Source organism: Macaca thibetana, chromosome 6 (assembly GCF_024542745.1).
Source record: "Macaca thibetana thibetana isolate TM-01 chromosome 6, ASM2454274v1, whole genome shotgun sequence".
Lineage (NCBI taxonomy): Eukaryota > Metazoa > Chordata > Mammalia > Primates > Cercopithecidae > Macaca > Macaca thibetana.
In genome coordinates this window covers 106605031-106631580 of record NC_065583.1, presented here as the reverse complement: position 1 = coordinate 106631580, position 26550 = coordinate 106605031, and the positions used below count along the sequence as shown (strand labels likewise).

The following is a 26550-nucleotide window of genomic DNA, read 5'->3' as shown; positions in this document are numbered from 1 at the left end:
GCCTCACAAAAAAAAAAAAAAGAATATGCTGAATGGATGACTGAAAGTATATCAAGAATGGCAAGCAGTTGGATTTACCAAGAGAATTAAGGTATATAAAGACATATGGTGGTGAAAGTACTAGGAAAATAGATTAAGCAGAGAACATAGCAGGCCAAGAATCCCAGATTAAAGAGTTTAGACCTCACTTGGTATACAAGCAGCAGGCCATTAAGGGACCTCGGGCATGAAAGAGACATTCAAGGCTATTCTTTAAGACAAATTATCTGACAGCTACATATAGATTGGATTGGTAGGAAGAAATGAAGGGAGACAAGTTGAGGGACTGTTATGGTAAGTACCTTGTGCATAAATCTTTTAATATACTTATCACATAACAATACATAATACATAATAATGTTCATTTTTCTTCATCTGTCTCTCCTACCAGGCTCAGAACTACAGAGAGAAATAATCTACTTTTTCAGCACAGGTAAAAAGTGAGGATGAGCCAAATGATCAGCTATCAGCGATCTACCTGTCTACAGTTGATTACTGTCATACAGGTCTACAATTGATTACTTTCCTTCCAAGCACTTACAGCTCACCTGGAGATGGAAACTAGGAAGAAAGGTCTTAATTTACAAAAGGATAATAACCTCAAAATGTCATTTACAATCATTTTTTTAAACTCAGAATGTATTTTCTGATGATAATAACAAGAGAACCACCAAATTTACTGATTGCTTATCTTGCACCTTGCATTGTGTTGAAACACTCTACACATCTCATTCCTCGAAATGATCCTATGAATCAGGTATTCCTATACACACTTTCTGAATGAGGAGCCTCAGATGTGGAGAGGTTAAGTAAGCTGTCCAAGTTCACACAGCTAGGAAGTGGCCGAGTTCAGCTATGAGCCTACACGATCTGTCTCCAGAGGAGTTTAACCTGGTGGCCAGGTTTAAAGGTCAAGACAAAAGGCCAACGTAATCCATGATGTATCTAAGTGTAATACAATTATAGAATATAACAACCAGATTATTCAGTCACTCCTTAGGAGTTAAACGTTTTTAAACCTTGTAATAAAGTTTCTTCAGACTTTTCTATATCTAAACGCCGTGACCCCTCTTCTTCAGAATTTTTAAATGGTTACTACGCAATAAAACTGAAGTCAAGTGTTTTAAAGCTAAAGTTAAAAAAAAAATAGGAAATATAACAACTGACGAAGTAAAATGCCTACCCAATATATCTTTTATTTTTAATTTTTGTGGGTACATAACAGTGTATATATTTATGGGGTACATGAGATATTTTGATCCAGGATACAATGCATAATAATCACATCAGGGTAAATAATCACATAAGGTCAGGCACAGTGGCTCACACCTTTAATCCCAGCACTTTGGAAGGCCAAGATGGGCAGATCACCTGAGGTTAGGAGTTCAAGACCAGCTTGGCTAACATGGTGAAACCTCGTCTCTACTAAAAATACAAAAAATTAGCCAGGTATGGTTGTGGATGCCTGTAGTCTTAACTACTCAAGAGGCTGAGGCAGAAGAACTGCTTGAATCTGGGAGGCGGGGGTTGCAGTGAGCCAAGACTGCACCACCACACTCCAGCCTGCGTGACAGAGCAAGACTCTATATCAAAAATAATAATAATAATCACATCCATCACCTGAAGCATTTATCCTTTGTGTCACAAACAATCCAATCACACTTTATTTTTAAAAGTGGAATAAATTGCTGACTGTCATCACAATGTTGAGCTATCAAGCGCTAGATCTTCTTCATTCAATCTAATATGTTTTTGCACCCACTGACCAGACCCACTTCCCTGGACCACCCACTACCCTTCCCAGCCTCTGGTGACCATCACTCTACGCTCCATCTCCATGAATTTAATTGTTTTAATGTTTTTAGCTCCCATAAATGAGAGCATGCAAAGTTTGTCTTTCTGTGCCTGGCTTATTTTACTTAACATAATGATCTCAAGTTCCATCTCTGTTGTTGCAAATGATAGGATCTCATTCCTTTTTATGTCTGAATAATACTCTATTGTGTATATGTACCATATTTTCTTTACCCATTCATTCGATGATTGACACTCAAGTTGCTTTCAAATCTTAGCTATTATGAATAGTGCTGCAATAAACATGGGAGTGCAGAAATCTCTTTGATATACTGATTTATTTCTTTCTTTTGGGTATATATCAAGCCGTGGGATTGCTGGATTATATGGTAGCTCTATTTTTAAATTGCAAGGAACCTCTAAACTGTTCTCCATAGTGGTTATAGTAACTTACATTCCCACCAACAGTATAAGAGGGTTCCATTTTCTCTACATCCTCACCAGCATTCGTTATTGCCTGTCTTTTGGATGAAAGCCATTTTAACTGGGGTAAGATATCTCCCTGTAGTTTGTTTTTTGTTGGTTTTTGCTTTTGTTTTTGAGACAGGGTCTACTCTGTTGTCCAGGCTGGAATGTGGTGATGCAATCCCTGCTCACTGCAGCCTCAATCTCCTAGGCCCAAGAGATCCTCCTACCTCAACCTTCCAAGTAGCTGGGACCACAGGTATGCACCACCACATTCAGCTAATTTTTTGGTAGTTTTTGTAGAGATGGGGTTTCACCATGTTGCCCAGGCTGGTCTCGAATTCCTAAGCTCAAGCAATCTGTCCACCTCAGCCACCCTGTAGGCATGAGCCACGGTGCCTGGCCTCATTGTAGTTTTGATTTCCATTCTGCTGATGATCAATGATGTTGAGTACCTTTTCATATACCAGTTTGCTATTTGTATGTCTTTTTTTTAGGAAATATCTACTCAGATCTTTGGCTCATTTTTTAATCAGAATATTATGTGTTTTCAACTACTGAGTTGTCTTGAGTTCCTTATATATTCCGGTTATTAATTCCCTGTCAGATAGACAGTTTGCAGATATTTTCTCCCATTCTGTGGGTTGTCTCTTCACCTTGTTGTTTCCTTTGCTATGCAGAAGCTTTTTAACTTGACATGATCCCACTTATCCATTTCTGCTTTGGTTGCCTGTCTTGTGGAGTACTGCTCATGTAATCTTTGCCCACTCCTATGCCCTGGAGAGTTTTCCCAATGTTTTATGTTAACAGTTTCATAGTTTGAGGTCTTAGATTCAGTTTTTAGTCCTTCTTGATTTGGTTTTTGTATATGGCAAGAGATACGGGTCTAGTTTCATTCTTCTGCATATGGATATCCAGTATTCCCAGCACCATTTATTGAAGAGATTTTCCTTTCCCCAATATATGTTCTTGTTACCTTTGTCAAAAATGAGTTCACTGTAGATGTACAGAGATTTATTTCTGGGTTCTCTATTCTGTTCCATTGATCTACATGTCTGTTTTTATGCTGGTACCATGCTGTTTTGATTACTACAGCTCTGTAGTATAATTTGAGGTCAGATAATATGATTTCTTCAGTTGTGTTCTTTTTACTCAGGATAGGTTTGGCTATTCTGGGTCTTTTGTGGTTCCACATACATTTTAGGATTTTTTTTTTCTATTTCTGTGAAGAATGTCATTGGTATTTTGATAGAAATTGCATTGAATCTGTAGATTGATTTGGGTAATATGAACATTTCAACAATATTGATTCTTCTAATATATGGACATGAAGTATCTTTCCATTTTTTATGTCCTCTTCAATTTCTTGCATCAATGTTTTACAGTTTTCATTGTAGAGATCTTTTACTTCCTTGGTTAAGTTTATTCCTAGGTATTTTATTTTATTTGTCCAAATATTTCTTTAATGAGTTACTCCAAAATAGAGCTAGGGGAAAAATAAAATTCACTACATTGCACTATAGTTTTTTAATTATTCATTGCAGGACAGATACAAATAAGAAGACCTTGAGATTTAGATGATACTAGATTAAATATGAACCATAACCAAGGTTTTCTTTAAGATGAAATAAATTTTCCATCCAGGGATGGAAAAATATTCCATTTTTCATGGATCAGACAGTATCTGCAGTGTTTTATTCCCTTCCAAGGTGTACATCTTAAGGAAAAAAAGGGCCGGGCGCGGTGGCTCACGCCTGTAATCCCAGCACTTTGGGAGATCAAGACCATCCTGGCTAACATGGTAAAACCTCGTCTCTACTAAAAATACAAAAAAAAAAAAAAATTAGCCAGGTATGATGGCGGACGCCTGTAATTCCAGATACTTGGGAGGCTGAGGCAGGAGAATGGCATGAACCTGGGAGGCGGAGTGTGCAGTGAGCTGAGATTGCACCACCGCACTTCAGTCTCGGTGATAGAGCGAGACTCTGTCTCAAAAAAAAAAAAAAAAATTAGCCTGGCATGGTAGCACGTGCCTGTAATCCCAGCTACTCGGGAAACTGAGGCAGGAGAATCGCTTGAACCCTGGAGGCAAGGGTTGCAGTGAGTCGAGATGGCACCACAGAACTCCAGCCTGGGCAACAGAGTAAGACTCTACCTCAAAAAAAATTCACACTGCAAAACTGGAATGCCTCCAACGGAGAAGGCCAAGAGGGCAAAAGATCTCGAAACCATGATACACCACATAAGGAACTGAAATTGGGAGAAAAAATTCCCACTGTGGAAGGGAGGCAAGAAAGCTACCCTTGGCCGGGCATAGTGGCTCACACCTGTAATCCTAACACTTTGGGAAGCCAAGGTGGGCAGAGCCAATGAGCTCACAAGTTCAAGACCAGCCTGGGCAACATGGCAAAACGCCATCTCTACAAAAAATTACTGGCCGTGGTGGCATGCACCTGTAGTCCCAGTTACTCAGGGGGCTGAGAGAGAATGGCTTGAGTCCGGGAGGCAGAGGTTGTAGGGAGGTAGAGGCTGCAGTGAGTCAAGACTAGACTGCACCACTGCACTCCAGCCTGGGTGATAGAGCCAGACCTTGTCCCAAAAAAAAAAAAAAAAAAAAATCTACCCGTAAAATATTTGAAGAATCAATATGCTGATGAAAAGTTTAGAAGTTTAGACTTATTTTGCCTATCTTTAAAGGGTAAAAGAACTGGGACTTTCCAACAATGAATTCTACCCAAAAATGAATTAATTACAGTGCATGAAAACATGACCAGCCAACAACCTAGTCAAAGAATACTGTTAGTTACAGTTGGTATGTTTCCAGCTAGAGACAGGAGAAACTTCTCTGTGCCCATTGTAAGTACTGTCACAGGCACAAGAACTTCCCTTGAGTCTATCCAAGCCAGTATGCCATTTTTTTCCATCCATGGACGCTACTCAGATACAAAAAAATTAGTATTCTCCAAACAAAATTTATTCAGAATCACTTCTATTTCTTCTTTCATGGTTTGAAATTAACTTCAAGTATTTTTAGATATATATTATATTCTAAAGCCAAATATCAAGATGTCTACAATTTGGGTATTTCATGGAATACTACATAATCCAAAAAAAAAAGAGAACAAGGCCAGGCAGCTCACGCCTGTAATCCCAGTACTTTGGAGGCCAAGGAGGGCAGATCATGAGATCAGGAGTTCGAGACCAGCCTGACCAACATAATGAAACCCCGTCTCTACTAAAAATACAAAAAAATTAGGGGGGCTTGGTGGCAGGCACCTGTAATCTCAGCTACTTGGGAGGCTGAGGTAGGAGAATCGCTTGAAGCTGGGAGGCAGAGGTTGCAGTGAGCCCAGATTGCGCCACTGTACTCCAGCCTGGGTGACAGTGCGAGACTCTGTCTCAAAAATACAAACAAACAAATAAACAAAAACATCATGTCCTTTGCTGCAACATGGATGCATGCAGATGGAGGCTATTATCCTAAAGGAATTAACAAAGGAAGAGAAACCAAATACCACATGTTCTCACTTATAAATGGGAGCTAAACGCTGAGTACACATGAACACGACAAAGGGAACAACAGACACCAGGGCTTACTTGAACGTAGAGGGTGGGAGGAGTCTAAGGGCCAAAAAGCTACCTATCAGGTACTATGCACACTACCTCAGTGACTAATCATTTTGTACATCAAACCCCAGCAACATGCAATTCACCCATTTAACAAATCTACACATGTACTCCTGAACCTAAAATAAAAGTTGAAAAATTAAAAAGTAAAAAAAAATTGGGGTACTTTTTTGCTAAATTTAGCTATATTTTCCACTCATGAGTATAAATAATTAATAGAGAACAGTACCATATCTAAAATTAGAAGACAGCCTCTTAGTTTGGGACCCATAAAAACTATAGAGGGGGCTAACATGAATTATTTTCAGTTTTTAAAAACAAAACAAGGCTGGACATGGTGGCTCACACCTGTAATCCCAACACTTTGGGAGGCCAAGGCATGTGGATCATCTGAGAACAGGAGTTCGAGATCGGCCTGGCCAACATGGCGAAACCCGTCTCTACTAAAAACATAAAAAATTAGCCAGGCACGGTAGCACATGCCTGTAGTCTCAGTTACTCAAGAGGCTGAGGCAGGAGAATTGCTTGAACCTGGGAGGCGCAGTGTACATTGAGCTGAGATCGCACCATTGCACTCCAGCCTGGGCGACAGAGCAAGACTCCATCTCAAAAAAACAAAAACCAAAAAACATACATTTCCTTCACATTAATACACAAACTAACAAAAAATGAAGGTTTTCTTAATTTTTAACATTTCTATCAACTCAACTTGTGGTTATATCTCACATAAATCAAAAGTTCTGATTGATGAGAGACAGATACATCACGCTTTTTTTAAAATAAGGAAGTAAATTACTGCTTTGAAATGTACCTCAGCTGAGCATGGTAGCTCATGCCTATAATCCCAGCACTTTGGGAAGCTGAGGTGAAAGGACTGCTTAAGGCCAGGAGATCAAGACCAGCCTGGGCAACAAAGCGAGACCCCATCACTATTAGAAAAGAAGAGAACCTCAACGAAGTGTCATACATGGTACATGGGGTGGGTGTAGAGAGATAATAAACGGGAGAAAAGATAAGAAGATGAGGATCATTGAACTAGATACTAAAAGCTATCCTAATTCCGCTGATAATAATATTAGTAGCTCACCATTAATACATTAGCACATTTAGGTAATTCTGTCAACAACATTTTGAGATGAATTCTGTAATAACCACTCTTACAGATGAGGAAACTGAGGCCAGGAGGGATTCAGTATCTTAATAAAAGTCAGGCAGCTAGAAACAGCAAAGTCAGGATTCAAACCTATGCCTATGGGCTTAAACTGTAGAACTGCACTGAGTAGCAACTACTGTTGATGGAAGTCTCAGAATAAATTAATTAGGTACATCACAAGTCAATCCAAACTTGAAAGCACTGGTATACATGTATAAAAGCTTTCAGACTACAAAATTCTTTATTAGTATGGTTTAGTACTTTATCTTTCATTGTATAACAGTAAGTCAAACTCACTGACTTTTTCTCCACTTCTATGAATAAATTGGCTTCTGTCCTTATCACTATATTAATGCTACTACTCATAAGATCTACAATAACCCTCCAAGTTCCAAATTCAACTGATTATTTTCATTCTTACTTCTCTTGACCTTATGACAGACTACACCAAACTGACCACCTTCTGTCACTTAAAAGTTTCTGTCTTTCCTTGACACTCAGGACAATCCGACTTTCTGGAGAGGGATCTAGGCAGATAATACAGATATGGGAGCTACCAGTGTATATATTTGGTAAATGGAACCACTAGACAGGATAAGATTTCTAAATAAGGCCGAGGGCCAGTGGCTCACACCTGTAATCCCAGCACTTTGGGAGGCCGAGGCGGGCGGATCACGAGGTCAGGAGATTGAGACCATCCTGGCTAACAGGGTGAAACCCCGTCTCTACTAAAAATCACTTGAACCCAGAGGCAGAGGTTGCGGTGAGCCAAGATTGTACCACTCACTCCATCCTAGGTGACAGAGTGAGGCTCCATTTCAAAAATAAAAACAGTCTAATAAATGGATTTGTTCCCAATTCATATTTTCAAAAATTGTGTGCATTTGGACTTAAGGAACCTTTTAACATTTCAATTCACAATATTTCACCTAACTACAAGCCTCAGTTATTCCACTTGCTCTTACTTAGAAATCTTATCCCGTCTAGAGGCTCCATTTACCAAATATATACACTGGTAGCTCCCGACTATCTATCATCTGCCTAGATCTCTGATTCATATTTGCAACAGTTCACGCAATACCTCTACCTGGATTCTCCCTCAGGAAACCCAAACCTAAATAAAGTATATCCAAAGTTGACCAGGCATGCTGGCTCCCAGCACTTTGGGAGGCCAAGGTTGGCAGATCACTTGAGGTCAGGAGTTCAAGACCAGCCTGGACAACATGGTAAAATGCTGTTTCTACTAAAAATACAAAAATCAGCCAGGCGTGGTGGTGGACACCTATAATCCCAGCTACTTAGGAGGCTGAGGAAGGAGAATCACTTAAACCTAGGAGACAGAAGTTGCAGTGAGCCAAGATTGCACCACTGCACTCTAACCTGGGCAACAGAGCGAGACTCCATCTTCCAAAAAAAGAGAAAAAAAAACAAAAAACAAAAAAAGGGACTCCATCTTCCAAAAGAAAAAAAATGTTACCTTCTCTCCCTCTACAATCCTCTCTTCTTCCTCTCCTCACATTCTATATTAACAAAGCAACCACCTACCCAGTTGTATGCTAAAATCTGTTGAAGTCATCCTCCACTCAGTCATTCTTTTCCCTTAACACAACTCTTCATTGTCATCATTAACAAAATTGGGTGATACTATCATTATGCACATATCACATGTCAGTCAATGAGCTTTATACACTACTTCTGGCCATTTCAATAAGCTTGCAAAGTATGTCTCATACTCATTTTACAGCTAAAGAAGCCAAGCCTAAGTAACTATCCCTCATTTACACAACCATGGCAGCAGAGTCCTGGTGCCCTGACTTAAATCCAGTCTGTGTGACACCGAAGCACATCTCCTTCGACCTCAAATACTGCCTTTCTACTTCAGCAGATGTGTCTCAACTCTAGCCCCTCCTCTGTCACCTCCACAGCCACAGCTTTGCTTCAAGGCTTTGCCAAGATTATCATAAAGGCTCGTATCTTTTCTCCACTCCAATCCAGTGTTTAAACTGCTATTGGAATGATCTTCCTAAAAAGAGACAGAGAGAACCCCATTCTGTTCATTCCTTTCTTCGAAAACCCATTATTGGTTCCCCATCACCATGGAGCAAAACTCATACACATCCATTCACAATCAGGCCCCAACCACCATGGGACCTGGGCCAGATCAACTGACTTCCCTGTTTTCAGAACAGGACCGGTTATAACTCTACGCTTGAGCATTTGCTGGGACTGTCTTTCATTGTATCCTACATCCCCAAAAACTTCTGACAAGTTCTCACTCATCCATTGTTCAAGACCAAGTTCAACTGTCACCGCCTCTGTAAAGCCCTTCCAGAGTCAGTCAGACAGAATTAATGCAGCCCTCCTCTGCAAGCCCCATATTACTTTGTTCAGTTCACTCACAGGACAGGATTATCTCCTTAATGTTTGTCTCATCTTTAACACTGAATTTCTAGATTACTTTGCACATTCATGTTTTTGTACCCAGCCTAACAGTACACATTACAAGGACTACTGGAATGAATTTTCCAAATTAAACTAATTCTATACCTGAGAAGTTACAAATAAAGTGTGACAACATGCAACTTGGCACTTTTTGAAATATGCAATTTGCTAAATTTGTTCCCAACTTGTATTTTCAAAAACCTTTGTATAGTTAGACCTTAAGGAATTGTTAACATTGTAATCCACAATACTTTACACTAAACTATAGACTCCATGACAGTAGGGCCTGTTTGTGCCCTGCAACACACAACAGACACTCAATGTTTGTGGAATAAATGAAACCTACCTTTGTTTAGCCTAAAACTAGCATTTTATTGAAACAATTAGTAACCAAAACTGTATTCTTAAAAAAAAAAAAAAAAAACAAACACACACACATGTGGGGGTGGAAGGAATCTAGGCAAGTCACAATTCTAGCCTAAAAAACAGGCTAGCATAGATGAGTAGTCCCCTATACAAAGCACGTAAACGTTAAGGTATCATATACCAACTCTAAAACTCCAAGAGTCTAATAAGTATTCTAGGATATCTGATAAATTACTAGTTTTTCCTTCACTATCTTTAAAACATCACACCTTTTCCTTAATAATTCTACCTTGGTGATTTTATTGTTATCATTGAAACAATTGTGAAATATTCCTACTACCACTGAGGCATACCAAATTTAGAACTTAAATTTCAGGGCTAAATATACAAAAAATAATGGCATGGGAGGAGACTATCATCTTAAATACGATAATCACACAATTCCTTTTTTCCACTTAGAATCACAAAATGTCAGGGGAAGGAACATACAAGTTTTAACTTCCTACCCAACCAACAATCCTTTATACAGAATCCTTGACAGATACTGTTTTTTGGTTTTTTTTGTTTTTTTTTTCTTTTTGAGACGGAGTCTCACTCTGTCGCCCAGGCTGGAGTGCAGTGGCGCTATCTCGGCTCACTGCAAGCTCTGCCTTCCAGGTTCACGCCATTCTCCTGCCTCAGCCTCCCGAGTAGCTGGGACTACAGGCGCGCACCACCACACCCGGCTAATTTTTTGTATTTTTAGTAGAGACGGGGTTTCACCCTATTAGCCAGGATGGTCTCGATCTCCTGACCTCGTGATCCGCCCGCCTCGGCCTCCCAAAGTGCTGGGATTACAGGCGTGAGCTAGACAGATACTGTTGGAACCTCTACATGAATACTCAACTCTCTTATGTTGTACTTACCTTTAAAAAGTAAATCTTACTGAATTTTTAGGCAGACGACTGAACATAATATGCTTAAGGCTTAAAACGGAGTATTTAGGCAGGAGCTAATAGAGAAAAATATTAGGTTTTTGTTTTCAATTTCTCAACCATTGGTAAAATAATGTTCAAAATCTCAAGCAACTTCAAAGACAAAAGCACACCAAGATCACTTCCAAACTGGAGTCAATTAAATACAATCTTACCAATATAGTGAACTTCTCTGACTTGTATAATAACAGAATCAATGTAAAAGTGTAAGAGTTGTGTTTGACTCAGTGCTGTTATTTGCTAGAAAAAAAAAAAAAATCTCATCCCCCATAGGCCTAGGATAGGTCCAGACAGGTCACCCGCAATCCCTAGCAGGCAAGCTTTGCTTACTTAAATTCCCTAAACCAAGACTCATCTCTAAATGTCTAAGGTTCTTCTTGCCTCCATAATTCTCCCTATAGAACAAACATAGTTTTAATGGGAAGCATGATATTTCTGCCAGAGATGGTACACGATATGGAATCACTTGTTTGAAGACAAAATTAGTGGGAGTTTTCAACAAAACAGAAAATGAAAAGTTTAATAAGGAGGGTGACATGGAAATCTCTCCTCAAAAGCACTTAATTAGTTTTCTCCAAATCAAAATCCTTTGTTGGATATATATTCCATCTTTATTAAATAAATGATAGCATTTGTAATGACTTGAATACTATCTCAAAGGTCAGACTAATTTGAAGCCTTTTAGAACCTAAAATCCACAGGTAAGACATCTTAATTTATGGTCACTCATGTGGAAGGTCAACGTTGCTATTCACATAAGCTATTTCTAAGTTCCCCAAACAGATCCTCATCATTAATTTAAGGAGAAAAGTCCACTATAATGATCATGTTTTATCTTTGTTTGCGCTTCGAGTGTTAGGACAAACGGACTTTTCCCAGGTGCCTCTCGCCATCTCATTCCTTGCCTTTCCTCCAAAACAAGCAAAACTAAAATACTAAAAAATTTAGTCTGGTCCATACTAGTCACTAAAAATCTTTCCTCTTGTCAACACTTCATAGTAGGATAAGGGACGTAGTTTGCAAAGATTATCTGTACATCCTGTGTAAAAAATAAAATCGCATGGCACACCAAACCCAGATCCACTTCGGTGAATTCCCTCCAGGGCCCAAATGTGTTTATTATGCAACAGCCAGCATTCCCGATTGTAATCCCTGTCTGTGATGCAATGACAAAATACAAATGGCTTGGGTATAATCTGCTCAGTTCGTAAGTAGAGTAAGTAATTCGCGAGGAGCCAACGAATTAAAATATTTCTCAAATTCTCAGGAACCTTGAAAATGACAAACTGTGTCACAGTTCTCTGAGAATCACAATGAAAACTTTCCCTTCTGGAAATTTTTTAGAAATATGTCCCTCCAGTTCCAACTCCACAAAAAATCCGTACACACCGTTTTAATTTACGTTAAGAACTGCTCTCCCAGCGGGGAAAGGTGACCTGCATCAGGTGGTTATTTTCGAATCCACCCCGATACGATACCCACGCCGCTTCCCAGACGCTAAAAAGCCAGTGAAATGCTTCATCCTTTCTCCCCAAGGACAGTCATGGGAGTCAGTGTAATCCAGACCCCCGAGCCATAAACCACCCAGGGTTCAAGGCTTTACCTCCTAAGGCATAGGCCTCTTGAAAAATGGCATAATGGAGAGCTGAGAACACAATTAGGACAAAACTGCAACGACCTGCATTCTAAAGGAGAGAGAATCATACAGTATCTATTCCAAAAGTAGTTACAGGTAAGGGAAGACGGTCAGAGCATCTCTGGAGGCCACCTGGTCGCGTGAACCGAGTCTAAACGCTTAAGTTCCACACCTCCCCGAGTCCGCGTCTCCCCAAGCCAAAGCAATCAGCGCGCACGCCAAGCATCCAGGTGGGGAGAGGACGAGGGGAGGGGGCGGCCAGCCGCAGCTGCGAACTGGCCCGCGGCGGCGGCGAGGGGAGAAGACCAGCATTCCCTCACACAAAATGGTGGCGCCGAGGCGGAGGCCAGCGCACCTGGGGGCGCCACACGCCCTACGGGATTCCCGCAGACCGCCGCCAGCTGGACGCGAGCCCCGGGTCCAGGCGGCCCGCACTGGTCTGCGCCAGGCCCAGCCCCAAGGGGCCATTCACAGCCGGTGTCCCGCGTCGCCGCTCGGTGTCCGTGGGACTGGCGCCGGCGGGGGCGAGGGCCTGGCGCGACCGCCTCGGCCTCACCCCCCGTCCGCGCCGGGGATAGGGAGCGCACTCACCTCAGACGCGCCCCGGGAGCCGCTGGAAGAGCCCGGGAAAGGAGGCGGAGCCGCGCGAATGAATGGAGCCGGCGGCTGCTCGCTGGCGACCTCCGGCCGGTCCCGGGCCGCACCGCTCGCGCCTGCCAGGGCTGGTGCGGCTGCCAGGACTGGTGCGGCCGCCTCCCGCTCGCCCCGGACGCCCGGCTCCTCGTCGCGGGTCGGCCGCGGCCCACCGTGCCCTCCGACGACGTGACGCACTAGCGCCGCAGCGCCTCCAGCCTTCGCTTCCGCTCCGCGCCCGCGCCCACCGCGAATCCCCCCACCCGCCCGCGCGGAGCGGCCCCTCCTCGGAGCCGGCGACGCCGCCCTGCCTCCCTCCAGCCCAGGCTCTCAAGCGCCGGCCGGCAGGTGCGGCCTTGGCCAGCCCGGGGGTGCCACGCGGCCCCCGCCTAGCCACCCGCGCCCCCTCTCCCCGCCCCGGCCGCCGTCACCCGGCAGCGCGACGCCCAGCTCAGGGCGATGGCCTGGTATTCAAGAGTCACCTTGGCTTAGATATAAAAATAGATGAGGTTAAGCCGCGGGGGCTACAACGCTGATTTTGCGTATTCCTTTAATGCCGACCTTCGCAGGATTACTGTTCGCTTATCCCGGCGGAGCTCTCCAGCCCCGCGCAGGCCCTCCTGAAATTTACTCAGAGTGGGCGCGGCCATCCCGACCTCGGGACAGGGGTGCAGAGGGCACGGGCGAGGACCGCCGGCCTCCGCCCCGCCACCTTCATCCTAAACCTACTGCCACTTAGGTGCGTGCAAGGAAGAATCGTGGTCTGCTTTCACAGTCTAGAGAAGTCCTAGAGTCCGGACTTGCATCTGGAGATGTCAGGAAAATACCAAATTCCTGCGCTGACCTTTCCTCTTTCACCGTTTAACCGGTACAGACTAACCCTGACCCAGAAAGATAGCAGGGTTCCACCTGGCTTTCCTCCCCTGCCTCTGCCAGCTCTATTCTACTGTCATATGGCCTCTTGCGCCTTTGCTAATTACACATTCCTACTGAAAAAATTAGCCCTCCTGCATTTAAAAGATGATATATTGACTTTAAGGTAATGCATATTGTAGTCTAATATATTTAATAAATGTATTGAGAAACAATATTGTATGTATTAATGTCAAGACTTTCTTTTACTCATTATGCAAGAACCGTAGCATTATGTTCAGCTCATCCAGAAAAGTGGGAAATTGCTTCTTTCATTCCTGGGAAATATTTAACAACCACAATACCAACTTTCACGAATTTCCTAATGATTAGCAAAATTAGCAAGATCAAAAAATACTTCAAAGAATACTTGTTGATACAGATATATTTGACCCTGATTTAAAAAAAAAAAAAAAAAAAGGCTTTTCTGCCATGTAAGAATCTATTGTTTCATTTGTATAATAATTAGCCAAAATCTTGACTATTACACATCATTTACCATTTTAATGAAACGTAATGAATTAGATTTAATAGAGCAGAAATTTTGGATAGTTGGGTTCTACCTATAGCCAGTGATGGATGAAATTATATGACTTGTATTTACATTTCTAGAGCTATATGTAAGTAGGAGTCCCCAGGGTAATCCCAAACAATTGCCATTTGGGGAAGCTTTTTTTGGCTACCAGACTATACCCTACAGATGTTGAAGCCTCAGGCCTTACTGTAAAGCTAACCAGTACAACTTGTTTATAATATTTGAAATGCCTGGGTATGATTAACTCTTAGCTATTGTCTAAGAAGTGTGCGGGTATTTGTGCCTGAATCAGGGAGGCCTGGCTCCCAAATGTCTGGCTACTCTGGTAGGAGACAGAACTACATTCACCCAGCCCTATAAAAAAAAAAAAAAAAGTCCAATTTTTTTTTTTTTTTTTAAATTTGAGACAGGGTTTCACTCCCACAGCCTAGGCAGGCTGGAATGCAATGGCGCAGTCTCTACAACTTCCACCTCTACAACCTGCAATTTCTGCAACCTCCGCCTCCCAAGCTCGAGCTATTCTCTGGCATCAGCCTCCGGAGTAGCTGGGACTACAGGTGCACACCAACGCATACCACTAAATTTTGTAGAGACGGAGTTTCGCCATGCTGCCCAGGCTGGTCCTGAACTCCTGAGCTCAAGTGATCTGCCTGCCTAGGCCTACCAAAGTGCTAGGATTACAGGTGTGAGCCACCACGCCCAGCCTGATTCTCTTTTCCCTACTTGCAACATGACACTATTTTTGAGAGTTTTTGTTTTTTTCTTTTTAAATCGCCATTGACTTCTCTCTTTGGCTGAGATAAGTTTTGCTTATGTTAGTGGGCATGAGGGAAGAGAGAGACCCTCTCATATTGTTTTATACTCAGAAAAGGAAAGACAAGAGAAACTAAAGGCAGGTAGCCTGGCACCTAGGAACCAGACCCAAAACCAGGCCTCGGCCTGCCTGACCTAAGCCTAGTAGTTAAAATTCGACCCCTGACCTAGCAACTGTTGTTACCTATAGATTCCATACATTGTATGGAAAGACATTGTGAAACCTCCCGTTCTGTTCTGTTTCACTCTGACCACTGGTGCTCGCATCCTCCGTGATGTACCCCCTGGCTTGCTCAATCGATCACGACCCTCTCTCGCAGACCCCCTTAGAGTTGTGAGCCCTTAAAAGGGACAGAAGTTGAGCACCTGACAAGCTCGGATTTTAAGATGCTAGCCTGCCGATGCTCCCAGCTGATTAAAGCCACTCCCTTCACTATCGGTGTCTGAGGGGTTTTGTCTGCAGCTCATCTCGCTACATTTCTTGGTTCCCTGACTGGGAATCGAGGTGATTAACAGATGGTCAAGGCAGCTCCTTAGGCGGCTTTAGCCTGCCCCGTGGAACATCCTGCCGGGGACTCCAACCAGCCGGAGCGACGCAGATCCTGAGAGCGCTCCCAGGTAGGCATTTGCCCCGGTGGGACGCCTTGCCAGAGCAGTGTATGGCAGGCCCCTGTGGAGGATCAATGCAGTGGCTGAACACCAGGAAGGAACTGGCACTTGGAGTCCGGACTTCTGAAACTTGGTAAGACTAGTCTTTGGAACTTGCCCACTCCATTTGAGTCGAAGTGTGGCCTGATCAACCATGGCGTGCCTTTATCGGCATTTTGGTTTTGGTTTTGACTTGGTTTGAATTGTTTGACAGGACTGGTCTTTGGAACTTGCCCACTCGAGTGGAAGCGTGGCCTGATCACCCATGGCGTGCCTTTATCAGCACTTTGGTTTTGGTTTTGACTTGGTTTGAATTGCTTGACAGGACTGGTCTTGGGAACTTGCCTACTCCATTTGAGTGGAAGCATGGCCTGATCACCCACGGTGTGCCTTTACCAGCATTTTGGTTTTTGTTTTTGACTTGACTTGGGTTGCTTGATACTTTGGTTTTGGTTTTGACCTGGCTTGGATTTCTTGATACTCTGATTTTGGTTTTGATTCTGGTTTGATGTAAACTGTAACAGTGTGTGTGCCCTTTTTACCCATTCTGTGTTTTGTAGTGTGTGTGTGGGGTGTTTTGTCTCAAGGAGACATGGGTCAGGCACAAAGTAAGCCCACCCCACTAGGAACTATGTTGAAAAATTTCAAGAAAGGATTTAAGGGAGATTACGGTGTTACTATGACAACAGGAAAACTTAGAACTTCGTGTGAAATAGACTGGCCAGCATGAGAGGTGGGTTGGCCATCAGAAGGAAGCCTAGACCGGTCCCTTGTTTCAAAGGTATGGCACGAGGTAACCTGTAAGCCAAAGCACCCAGACCAGTTTCCGTACATAGACAGTTACAGCTGATTTTAGACCCCCTTCCCCGCCGCAGTAGTTAAGAGAACAGCAGCATAAGCAGCTGGCAGAGGCAAGGAAAGACCAGCAGAGAGAGAGAGAGGAAAAGACAGAGAGGAAGAGACAGAGAGACAAAGAAGGAGTCAAGAAAAGAGAGAGAGAGACAGAGAGACAGAAAGAGAAAGAGACAAAGGCAAAAGGAAAGTCAGAGAGAGAGAGACAGAAAGTCAAAGAGAGAAAGAAAAGAGAAAGAAAGAAATATACAAATAGTTAAGAAAAAAACAGTATACCCTATTCCTTTAAAAGCCGTCTATACCAATTCTAAGTTAATTTAGATTAAACAACGTCTTATTAATAAGAAAGGATAATTGAAATACCAAACTTACAAGGTTTTCAACAAAGTACAGTTTGCTAAAAGTTAACAGTGTAACATGTATTACAGTAACTTCTAATCTTGTGGCCTTAGACAGTCTAGTCCACAGATATAAAGAAAGTTCGCTTTATAAAAAAAAAAAAAAAGGCAATGGTTATCTTCAAAAAAAAAAAAAAGGAAAAAAATGGGGGAGAGGCAGAACTTATGTAATAAGAGTGTTATATGGTAAATTCTTGTCCTGAAATAAATTAACTGGTTGTTTAAAGAAAGAAATGTTTGTAATAAGTCAGAAAGTTGAGACATGTTGAAGAATTGTCTGCAAAAGTCGTGAAAGAAAAAAAGTCATAAAAAAATTTATGCAAAAAATGTTGTATAATTTAAAACTAATAAAGTCTCCTGAGAACTATTGAAGAAACAGTTTATGTGCAAGGTGTGTAAGAAAAGTAAAATATACCTTTGGTAAAAAGATTATAAGGAGGCATAAGAATATGGATTTTTACCTACACTAAAAGGTTAAAAAAAATTATTGTTTTGAAAGTTTAAGCAAGTTTTAAAAGGTTAATTGTAAGGAAAATTCTGTGTGTAAGCATATTAGCTAAAGTTAAAAAGGTATCATCCAGTTTTTCTGTGAACTGGACATTAAAGTAAAAACGCAACAGGTTTTTCTTAAAGCACCAACCTGCTCTTTAACAAAAATTATAAAAGGTTAAAAAGAGTCTATAAAATCTTACCTTATGGTCAAACATTAAAAATTAGATAAATATGTCTATAAGGTTTTATTAAAATTAAGTTTAACATTAATAACACACTAATATAAAGGTAAAATTTAGCTTATCTAGTATAAAAATCATACAAGAAGCGTTATTAAATATAAAATGGTGGTTAGCTTTCTTTGGTCTAAAAACTAATAAAAATAGGTGCTAAAGGAAAGGAAACTTTCATTTTACTAGAGGATCATAGAAGTTAAAAACTTAAAACAAAGTTTGGCAATTAAGACAGCATACTGGTGCCTATTGTGAGGAGAAGGGATGGGCGAGGGATAGAATTAGGAGATATACCTAATGTAAATGACGAGTTAATGGGTGCAGCACACCATCATGGCACATGTATACATATGTAACAAACCTGCACGTTGTGCACATGTACCCTAGAACTTAAAGTATAATAATAAAAAAAAAAGACAGCATATCAAGATGCAAATGCCTGGTTGAAATGGATCAAATATTCCATCTGCACGTTAAACAAAAGCAATTATTATGCTTGTGCACATGGCAGGCCAGAGGCCCAGATTGTCCCCTTTGCACTAAGACGGTCCTCCAGTCGACTAAGCATGGGTTCCATGGTAGCTCTTTTCCAGGATTCTACAGCCTGGAGTAATAAGTCATGCCAAGCTCCCTCTCTGCTGTATCCCAAAGTCCAGCACCCCACAGGTCAGCACCCGAGGGCCATCCAGCTTCCGTGTCCCAACACTAAGTTCACTTCGTGTCTCTCACAAGAGGGAGGAAACAGCATTCCTTGGAGACCTGAAGGGATGCAGTGAGCTTAAGAATTTTCAAGAGCTTATGAATCTGTCAGCCCTTGTTCATCCCTGAGCGGATGTGTGGTGGTATTGTGGTGGACCTTTACTGAGCACTCTGCCGAATAACTAGAGTGGCACTTGTGCTTTAGTCCATTTGGCTATCCCTTTCACCCTGGCATTTCATCAACCAGAGGAAGAAAAAAATAAGACATAGTAAAGCGAGAGAAGCTCCTTATGGGTCTTTCGACTCTCACATCTATTTAGATGCAATTGGAGCCCTGCAAGGAATACCAGATCAATTTAAAGCTTGAAATCAAATAGTTACAGGATTTAAGTCAGTATTTTGGTAGATGACAGTCAATAAAAATATAAATTAGATAAACTACATCTATTTCAACCAACAGCAACAAGCTTTTCATGACTTAAAAGAAAAGCTCAGGTCGGCCCTAGCCCTGGGGCTACCTGACCTGACAAAACTTTTTACACTCTATGTGTCAAAAAAAAAATGGCAGTTGGAGTTTTAACCCAGACTGTAGGGCCTTGGCCAAGACCAGTGGCCTCCCTCTCAAAACAACTAGACAGCGCTTCCAAAGGCTGGCCCCCATATCTAAGGGCCTGGCAGCAACAGCCCTGTTAGCACAAGAAGCAGATAAGCTAACTCTTAGGCCAAATGTAAACATAAAGTCCCCCCATGCTGTGGTGACTTTAATAAATACCAAAGGACATCATTAGCTAATGAGTGCTAGGCTAACTAGATACCAAAGCTTGCTCTGTGAAAATCCCTGCATAACCATTAAAGTTTGCCTCACCCTAAACCCGGCCACCTTACTCCTGGTATCAGATAGCCCAGTTAAACATAACTGTGTAGAAGTATTAGACTCAGTTTATTCTAGTGGGTCCAACCTCTGAAACCATCCTTAAACATCAGTAGACTAGGAGCTGTACATGGATGGGAGCAGCTTCACGAACCCCTGCAGAGTGACTCTGAAAAAGATGACAAGCCCTGCTCCAGTCACACCTGGAAGCTGACTAGTCCACGCACAGCTGAAGCATGAGGAAACTCATCTCGGGACTCATTTTCCTTAAAATGTGGACTTGTACAGTAAGGACCTCAACTGACCTTCCTCAGATTGAGGACTGTTCCCAGTATACACATCAAGTCACTGAGGTAGGACAAAAGAGTGCTACAGTCCTATTATTTTATGGTTATTATAAGTGTACCAGGACTCTAAAAGAAATTTGTTTGTATAATGCTATTCTATTCAAGGTATGTAGCCCAGTCTCTAAATGTTATGTTTGTGAAAGAACTATAATAGAAGATCAATGGTCATAAGAAGCCCAAGAATTAGTGCCTCCTGACCCAGTTCCTGATGAATTCCCGGCCCTAAAGAATCACCCTGATCATTTCTAGGTTCTAAAAGTCTCAATTATTGGACAATATTGCATAGCTAGAAAAAGGAAATAATTCATTCATTCTATAGAATGACTTAGTTGCCTAGGACAAAAACTGTATAATAGTACCACAAAAACAAATACATGGTGGAGTTCAAACCATACAGATAAAAATCCATTCAGTAAATTTCCAAAATTGCAGACCATTTAGGCCCACCCAGAATCCCACTGGGACTAGACGGCCCCACTGGGCTATGCTGGATATGTGGACATAGAACCTACGCTAAGCTGCCTGACCAGTGGACAGGTAGTTGTGTTATTGGCACTATTAAACCATCTTTCTTTCTACTGCCCATAAAAAACATGTGAACTCCTCGGCTTCCCTGTCTATGCTTCCCGCAAAAAGAAAAACATAGCTATAAACAAACTGAAAAATAATGAATAGCCCCCTAAGAAAATTATACAATACTATAGGCCTGTCACTTAGACACAAGACGGCTCATGGGGATACCAGACCCCCATTTACATGCTCAGCTGAATCATACAGTTGCAAGCTGTTTTAGAAATCATCGCTAATAAAACCGGTCAAGCCTTGACTATTCTGATGCGGCAAGAAACTCAGATAAGAAATGCTATCTATCAAAATAGATTGGCTCTCGACTACTTGCTAGCAGCTGAAAGAGAGGTCTATAAGAAATTTAACCTTACTAATTACTGTCTTCACATAGATAATCAAAGGCAAGTATTTAAAGACATAGTTAGAAATATGACAAAACTGGCACATGTACCCATACAAGTGTAGCATGGATTCGATCCTGAAGCTATGTTTAGAAGGCAGTTCCCAGCACTAGGAGGATTTAAAACTCTTATAATAAGGATTATAATAGTAATAGGAACCTGCTTACTGCTCCCTTGTTTGCTACGTGTACTTCTTCAAATGATGAAAAACCTCATCGCTACCTTCGTTCACCAGAATGCTTCAGCACAAGTGTACTATATGAATCACTATCAATATATTGCACAAGAAGACATAAATAGCGAAAATGAGAGTGAGAACTCCCACTAATAAAAAGTGAGAGTCTCACAGGGGGCAAATGAGGAAGAGAGAGACCCTCTCATATTGTTTTATACTCAGAAAAGGAAAGAGAAGTGAAACTAAAGACAGGTAGTGCAGCACCTAGAACCAGACCCAAAACCAGGGCTGGGCCTGCCTGACCTAAGCCTAGTAGTAAAAATTGGACCTCTGACCTAGCAACTGTTGTTAGCTATAGATTCCAGACATTCTATGGAAAGACATTGTGAAACCTCCCGTTCTGTTCTGTTTCACTCTGACCACCGGTGCTCGCAGCCCCTGTCACATACCCCCTGGCTTGCTCAATCGATCATGACCCTCTCACGTGGACCCCTTTAGAGTTGTGAGCCCTTAAAAGGGACAGAAGTTGAGCATCTGACGAGCTCGGATTTTAAGACGAGCTCGGATTTTAAGACGCTAGCCTGCCGATGCTCCCAGCTGATTAAAGCCACTCCCTTCACTATCTCGGTGTCTGAGGGGTTTTGTCTGCAGCTGGTCCTGTTACAGGCAAAGAACAACAACTAAAAAAATGAGCTTTTATCAGATTAGTATATGCTGAAAATTTTTACCACAATATTTTGAAATACGCTTTGAGGCTTTTGCCTGAATGGTTTTTAGAGTAAAATGATTATTGCTTTGGTTTTTGTTGTTGCAATGCTTGCTTTAATTATTACTTTGTTATTAGCAAAGGAAACATGTTAAGAGTTCGTTCTCATTGCATTTTTCCTCTATGTTTAAAGAGGAGTGGAACCATCTTAAGTAGAAAAAGCTTGCCACAACCCTGGATTTTGGAGGTTACTAATACACACGACCCAGAAAAGAGCTCTTTAGTTGCACTGGGGAAGAGGAATTCTTAATAGCTAAAATTGTAACTGATATTTTTGACAGCTAACAAATTGCCAGGCACTCTACAGACTTCTTTATGGAAATTAATTCACTTAGTTCTCTTACCATCCTTCCAGGTATACACTGTTAACCCCAGTTTACCTAAGAGGAGCCTTGAGGCACACAGAGAAGCTAAGCAATTTGCCCTTGGTCACACAGATAGTAATCCTAGCATGTTGGCTCAAGAGCATACTCCCTTAACCAGAATTCCATACTGCCTTAAACATGGACAAAATTCTATGCCATATGGATAGATTTTGCTTTTGAAGCCCTAAAACATACCAAATATCCTATACTTTCAAGTTTAAATAATTTCTTAGAGCTCGTATTTTCCCAGACAGGAAGGAAGAATTAAACCCTTAGTTGGCAATAGAACTTGTAAAAACTTCCTCTAGTATATACTAAGCAAAATTTTATAATCTGTTGGTTTTTGAAAAGCACATCTTTCATTTTTACATCATTTAAGTGTAATTGCTCTCCAAGTCCCGCCCCCCACTTCCAGGGCATAATTACAAGTTTTCGTAATGTTTATTTAGTGCGTGGAAAAGACACGTTTCCTCAGAAAGATTCATCATCATCTTTGATCCTCCAGTAAGACATAAATGTGTTGGGAACAGGCCCCCCCCAAAATCTGGCCATAAACTGGCCCCAAAACTGGCCATAAACAAAATTTCTGCAGCACTGTGACATATTTGTGATGGCTGTGACGCCCACGCTGGAAGGTTGTGGGTTTACCGGAATGAGGGCAAGGAACACCTGGCCCGCCCAGGGCAGAAAACTGCTTAAAAGCATTCTTAAACCACAAACGATAGCATGAGCAACCTGTGCCTGGACATGCTCCTGCTATAGATAACTATCCAGAGCCCACCCCTTTATTTCGGCCCATCCCTTTATTTCCCGTAAGGAATACTTTTAGTTAATCTATAATCTATAGAAACAATGCTTATCACTGGCTTGCTGTCAATAAATGTGTGGGTAAATCTCTGTTCGAAGCTCTCAGCTCTGAAGGCTGTGAGACCCCTGATTTCCCACTTCACACCTCTATATTTCTGTGTGTGTGTCTTTAATTCTTCTAGCGCCCCTGGGCTAGGGTCTCCCCGACTGAGCTGGTCTCGGCATAAATGGGTAGATTTGGAATGCATCATATGTTTTAAATACATAAAATCACAGGGAGAATTTTTTTTTTTTTTTGGAGACAGAGTCCCACTCTATCATCCAGGCTGGCGTGCAGCGGTGTGATCTCTGCTCACTGCAATCTCTGCCTCTTAGGTTCAAGCAATTATCCTGCCTCAGCCTCCTGAGTAGCTGGGATTACAGGCACGCACCACTATGCCTGGCTAATTTTTTGTAATTTTAGTAGAGACGGGGTTTCACCATGTTGGTCAGGCTGGTCTCAAACTCCTGACCTTGTGATCCACCCACCTCGGCCTCCCAAAGTGCTGGGATTACAAGCGTGAGCCATAGGAGAACATTTTAATAACTGAAGTAGCCCAGGGATTTCTAGATTGAAACTATGAGCCAATCAGTTAACTAGTTAACTAATAATATCAGCCGTGGCAATGGAGAAAGACAATCTTCCCTGCAGGCACTAAAAGACAAAAAGGGACACCTATCCTAGAATGCTTGATTTCTTCCTTTGGTATGTAAGAAAACATGTCACAGGAATGCTTTCAGAATTAAAAGCAGTGTTTTGACTGAGTTTTATTGGTTAAACACTACTATGACTGCAGATTTCAAATTCCTGAGTGATACTGTGCCCTGGGGTGAAAAAAGAACCTGAAGAAAAGAGAAATAAGTTTGAGAAGCCCAGTTGCATTTGTTATGTGGCTTGATTTGCTTTAATATGTGGTAGAAGGGCAGAGAATTTGGTAAGTTTAGTTTGGATTTAAAAGAAATAAAATGTGCAATTTTTCATATTAATGAAAAATCACATACATATTTACATCCATGGTAGGTACTGAAAGTTGCTTAATTAATATCCATTCTCTTCTTTCTTTAGGACAAACCGAATTTTGTTCATGGTGGCAATGTGCCCCACTAAAACTCTTTTCCTCCCTCAGACTCTTCTAGTAGCTGGGATAGCCATATGGTCATTTTGGCCAACGAAATGTAAGCAGAAGATTATTAGATATGGCTTCCAAGAAAGCTTTTATTTTCTGGTAAAAGAGGGCAGACTCAATGGGCATATACCTTTATCTTTTTTCAAGCATTTGTACTTTTTCCTTCTTCCTTTCTGGAAGGAAGACTTAAGTCTGGGAGCAGAGCAGCCACATTGGAACCATGAGCTGATCGTGAGAATGAAATGCATGTATTAATATGCTCGAGCCAAGAGATGGGAACCTAGGGCAATGGTGATGTTATGTGGCTGCGACACCAATTCCAGGCTTCTCACCTCCAGTCTTCTCTGTTACTTACCAACAAAGGCAATCCTAACTAATTCTCAAAGTTAAACACTGTCACTTTCATATAGCTAGAAAAAAAGAATACTTCTAGAGTATGTTTACTATACCATATATATTTACCATCCTTTGGCCGGCTGTGGTGGCTCACGCCTGTAATCCCAGCACTTTGGGAGGCTGAGGTGGGCGGATCGTTTGAGGTCAGGAGTTTGAGACCAGCCTGGCCAATATGGTAAAACCCTGTCTCTACCAAAAATACAAAAATTAACTGGGCGTGGTGGCAGGCTCCTGTAATCCCAGCTCCTTGGGAGGCTGAGGCAGGAGAATTGCTTGAACCTGGGAGGTGGAGGTTGCAGTGAGCCGAGACTGCCACTGCACTCCAGCCTGGGCGATAGAGCGAGACTCAGTCTAAAAAAAAAATAAGGAAAGAAAAAAAGAAAACCAAATACCACATATTCTCACTTATAAGTGGAAGCTAACCATTAGGTACTCATGGACATACAAATGGCAACAATAGAAACTGGGGACTTCTCGGGGGAGAGAGAGAGGGAGCAAAGATTGAAAAACTAACTATTGGGTACAATACTCAGTACTTGGGTGACAGAATCATTTGTACCCCATACTTCAGTATCATGCAATTTATCCATGTAATGAACCTGCACATATACCCTCTGAATCTAAAATAAAATTTGAAAAAGAAAAACAAATACACAGAAAAACGTAATTAAATTTTGCATTTTTAGTTAAAACAAGTAGAAGAATCAGGATGTAGAGAGGGACTCTAAAATTAAAATATTTAGTCCATGTTTTATAGGCAGCAACCTGGCGTACATATCAAAAGTAATGAAAATACGGATACATTTCCTATAATACCACTCCTGGAAACTTATCCAAAGAAATACTTAAGAAAAAAAAAGTTATGTGCATGTCACTAAATGATGTCACTGAAACATTTTTTTAAAAGAAAGCCAAAATGTACAAATACAAGAATGTCTAGGCTCAGTGCGGTGACTCACACCTGTAATCCAGCACTTTGGGAGGCCAAGTTGGGCAGATCACTTGAGGTCAGGAGTTTGAGACCATCCTGGCCAACAGGGTGAAACCCCGTCTCTGCTAAAAATACAAAAATTATCTGGGTGTGGTGGTGGGCACCTGTAATCTCAGATACTCAGGAGGCTGAGGCAGGAGAATCACTTGTGCCCGGTAGGCAGAGGTTGCAGTGAGCTGAGATCATGCCACTGCACTCCAGCCTCATCAACAGAGTGAAACTCTCTCTCTCTCTCTCTCTCTCTCAAAAAAAGGATATTTAATAATAGGTATATTGCTATTTGAAGGGGTGGCCTGCCCCTCCACACCTGTGGGTGTTTCTCCTTAGGTGGTACGAGAGAATTGAGAAAAGAAATGAGACACAGAGACAAAGTATAGAGAAAGAAAAAGTGGGCCCAGTGGACCGGCGCTCAGCATACAGAGGACCCGCGCCAGCACTGGTCTCTGAGTTCCCTCAGTATTTATTGATCATTATCTTTACCATCTTGGAAAAAGGGAAGTGGCAGGATAATAGGATCGTAGTAGGGAGAAGGTCAGCAGTAAGACATATGAATAAAGATCTCTGTGACATAAGTTTAAGAAAAAGTGCTGTGCCTTGATATCTCCATAAACCTTTTTAGTGCACATAGAGCAGCATTGCTGCTAGCAAGTCCCACCCTCAGCCCTAAGGCAGTTTTCTCCCATCTCAGTAAACAGAACATAGGATCTTGGGTTTTACACCTAGACGTTCCCTTGCCCAGGGATGCGCAGGAGACAGATGCCTTTCTCTATCTCAACTGCTAAGAGGCCTTCTTTCCTCTTATACTAATCCTCCTCAGTCACAGACCCTTCACGGGTGTCAGGCTGGGGGACGATCAGGTCTTTCCCTTCTCACGAGGCCATATTTCAGACTATCACATGGGGAGAAACTTGGACAATACCTAGCTTTCCTAGGCAGAGGTCCCTGCGACCTTCCGACCTTCCGCAGTGTATGTGTCCCTGGGTACTT

The 26550-nt window shown here is 41.9% G+C and overlaps 2 protein-coding genes across 7 annotated transcripts in view; one reads left to right on the top strand and one right to left on the bottom strand.

The window, feature by feature from the left end:
* Positions 1 to 14798, bottom strand: part of FAM169A (family with sequence similarity 169 member A) — an 89542-nt gene extending 74744 nt beyond the window's left edge. For 2 of the 6 annotated variants that reach the window (XR_007726404.1, XM_050793506.1), the window contains exon 1: positions 13088 to 13384. The gene's annotated coding sequence lies outside the window, so the exon portion shown is untranslated. Of the gene's footprint in view, positions 1 to 12851; positions 12900 to 13087; positions 13386 to 13611 lie in introns of those variants that run through there. The other 4 variants (XM_050793505.1, XM_050793507.1, XM_050793509.1 and 1 more) reach the window with 4 other exon arrangements.
* Positions 12249 to 14217, top strand: LOC126956517 (cuticle collagen 40-like). Its single transcript, XM_050793518.1, has one exon. The coding sequence runs from the start codon at positions 12822 to 12824 to the stop codon at positions 13320 to 13322; it is 501 nt and encodes a 166-aa protein (XP_050649475.1). The 5' UTR covers positions 12249 to 12821; the 3' UTR covers positions 13323 to 14217.
* Positions 14799 to 26550: the final 11752 nt, after the last annotated feature.

Bases quoted from the DNA above. Each gene is read 5' to 3' on its own strand.
- LOC126956517 (XM_050793518.1), top strand. From the start codon at position 12,822: ATGGTGGCGCCGAGGCGGAGGCCAGCGCACCTGGGGGCGCCACACGCC.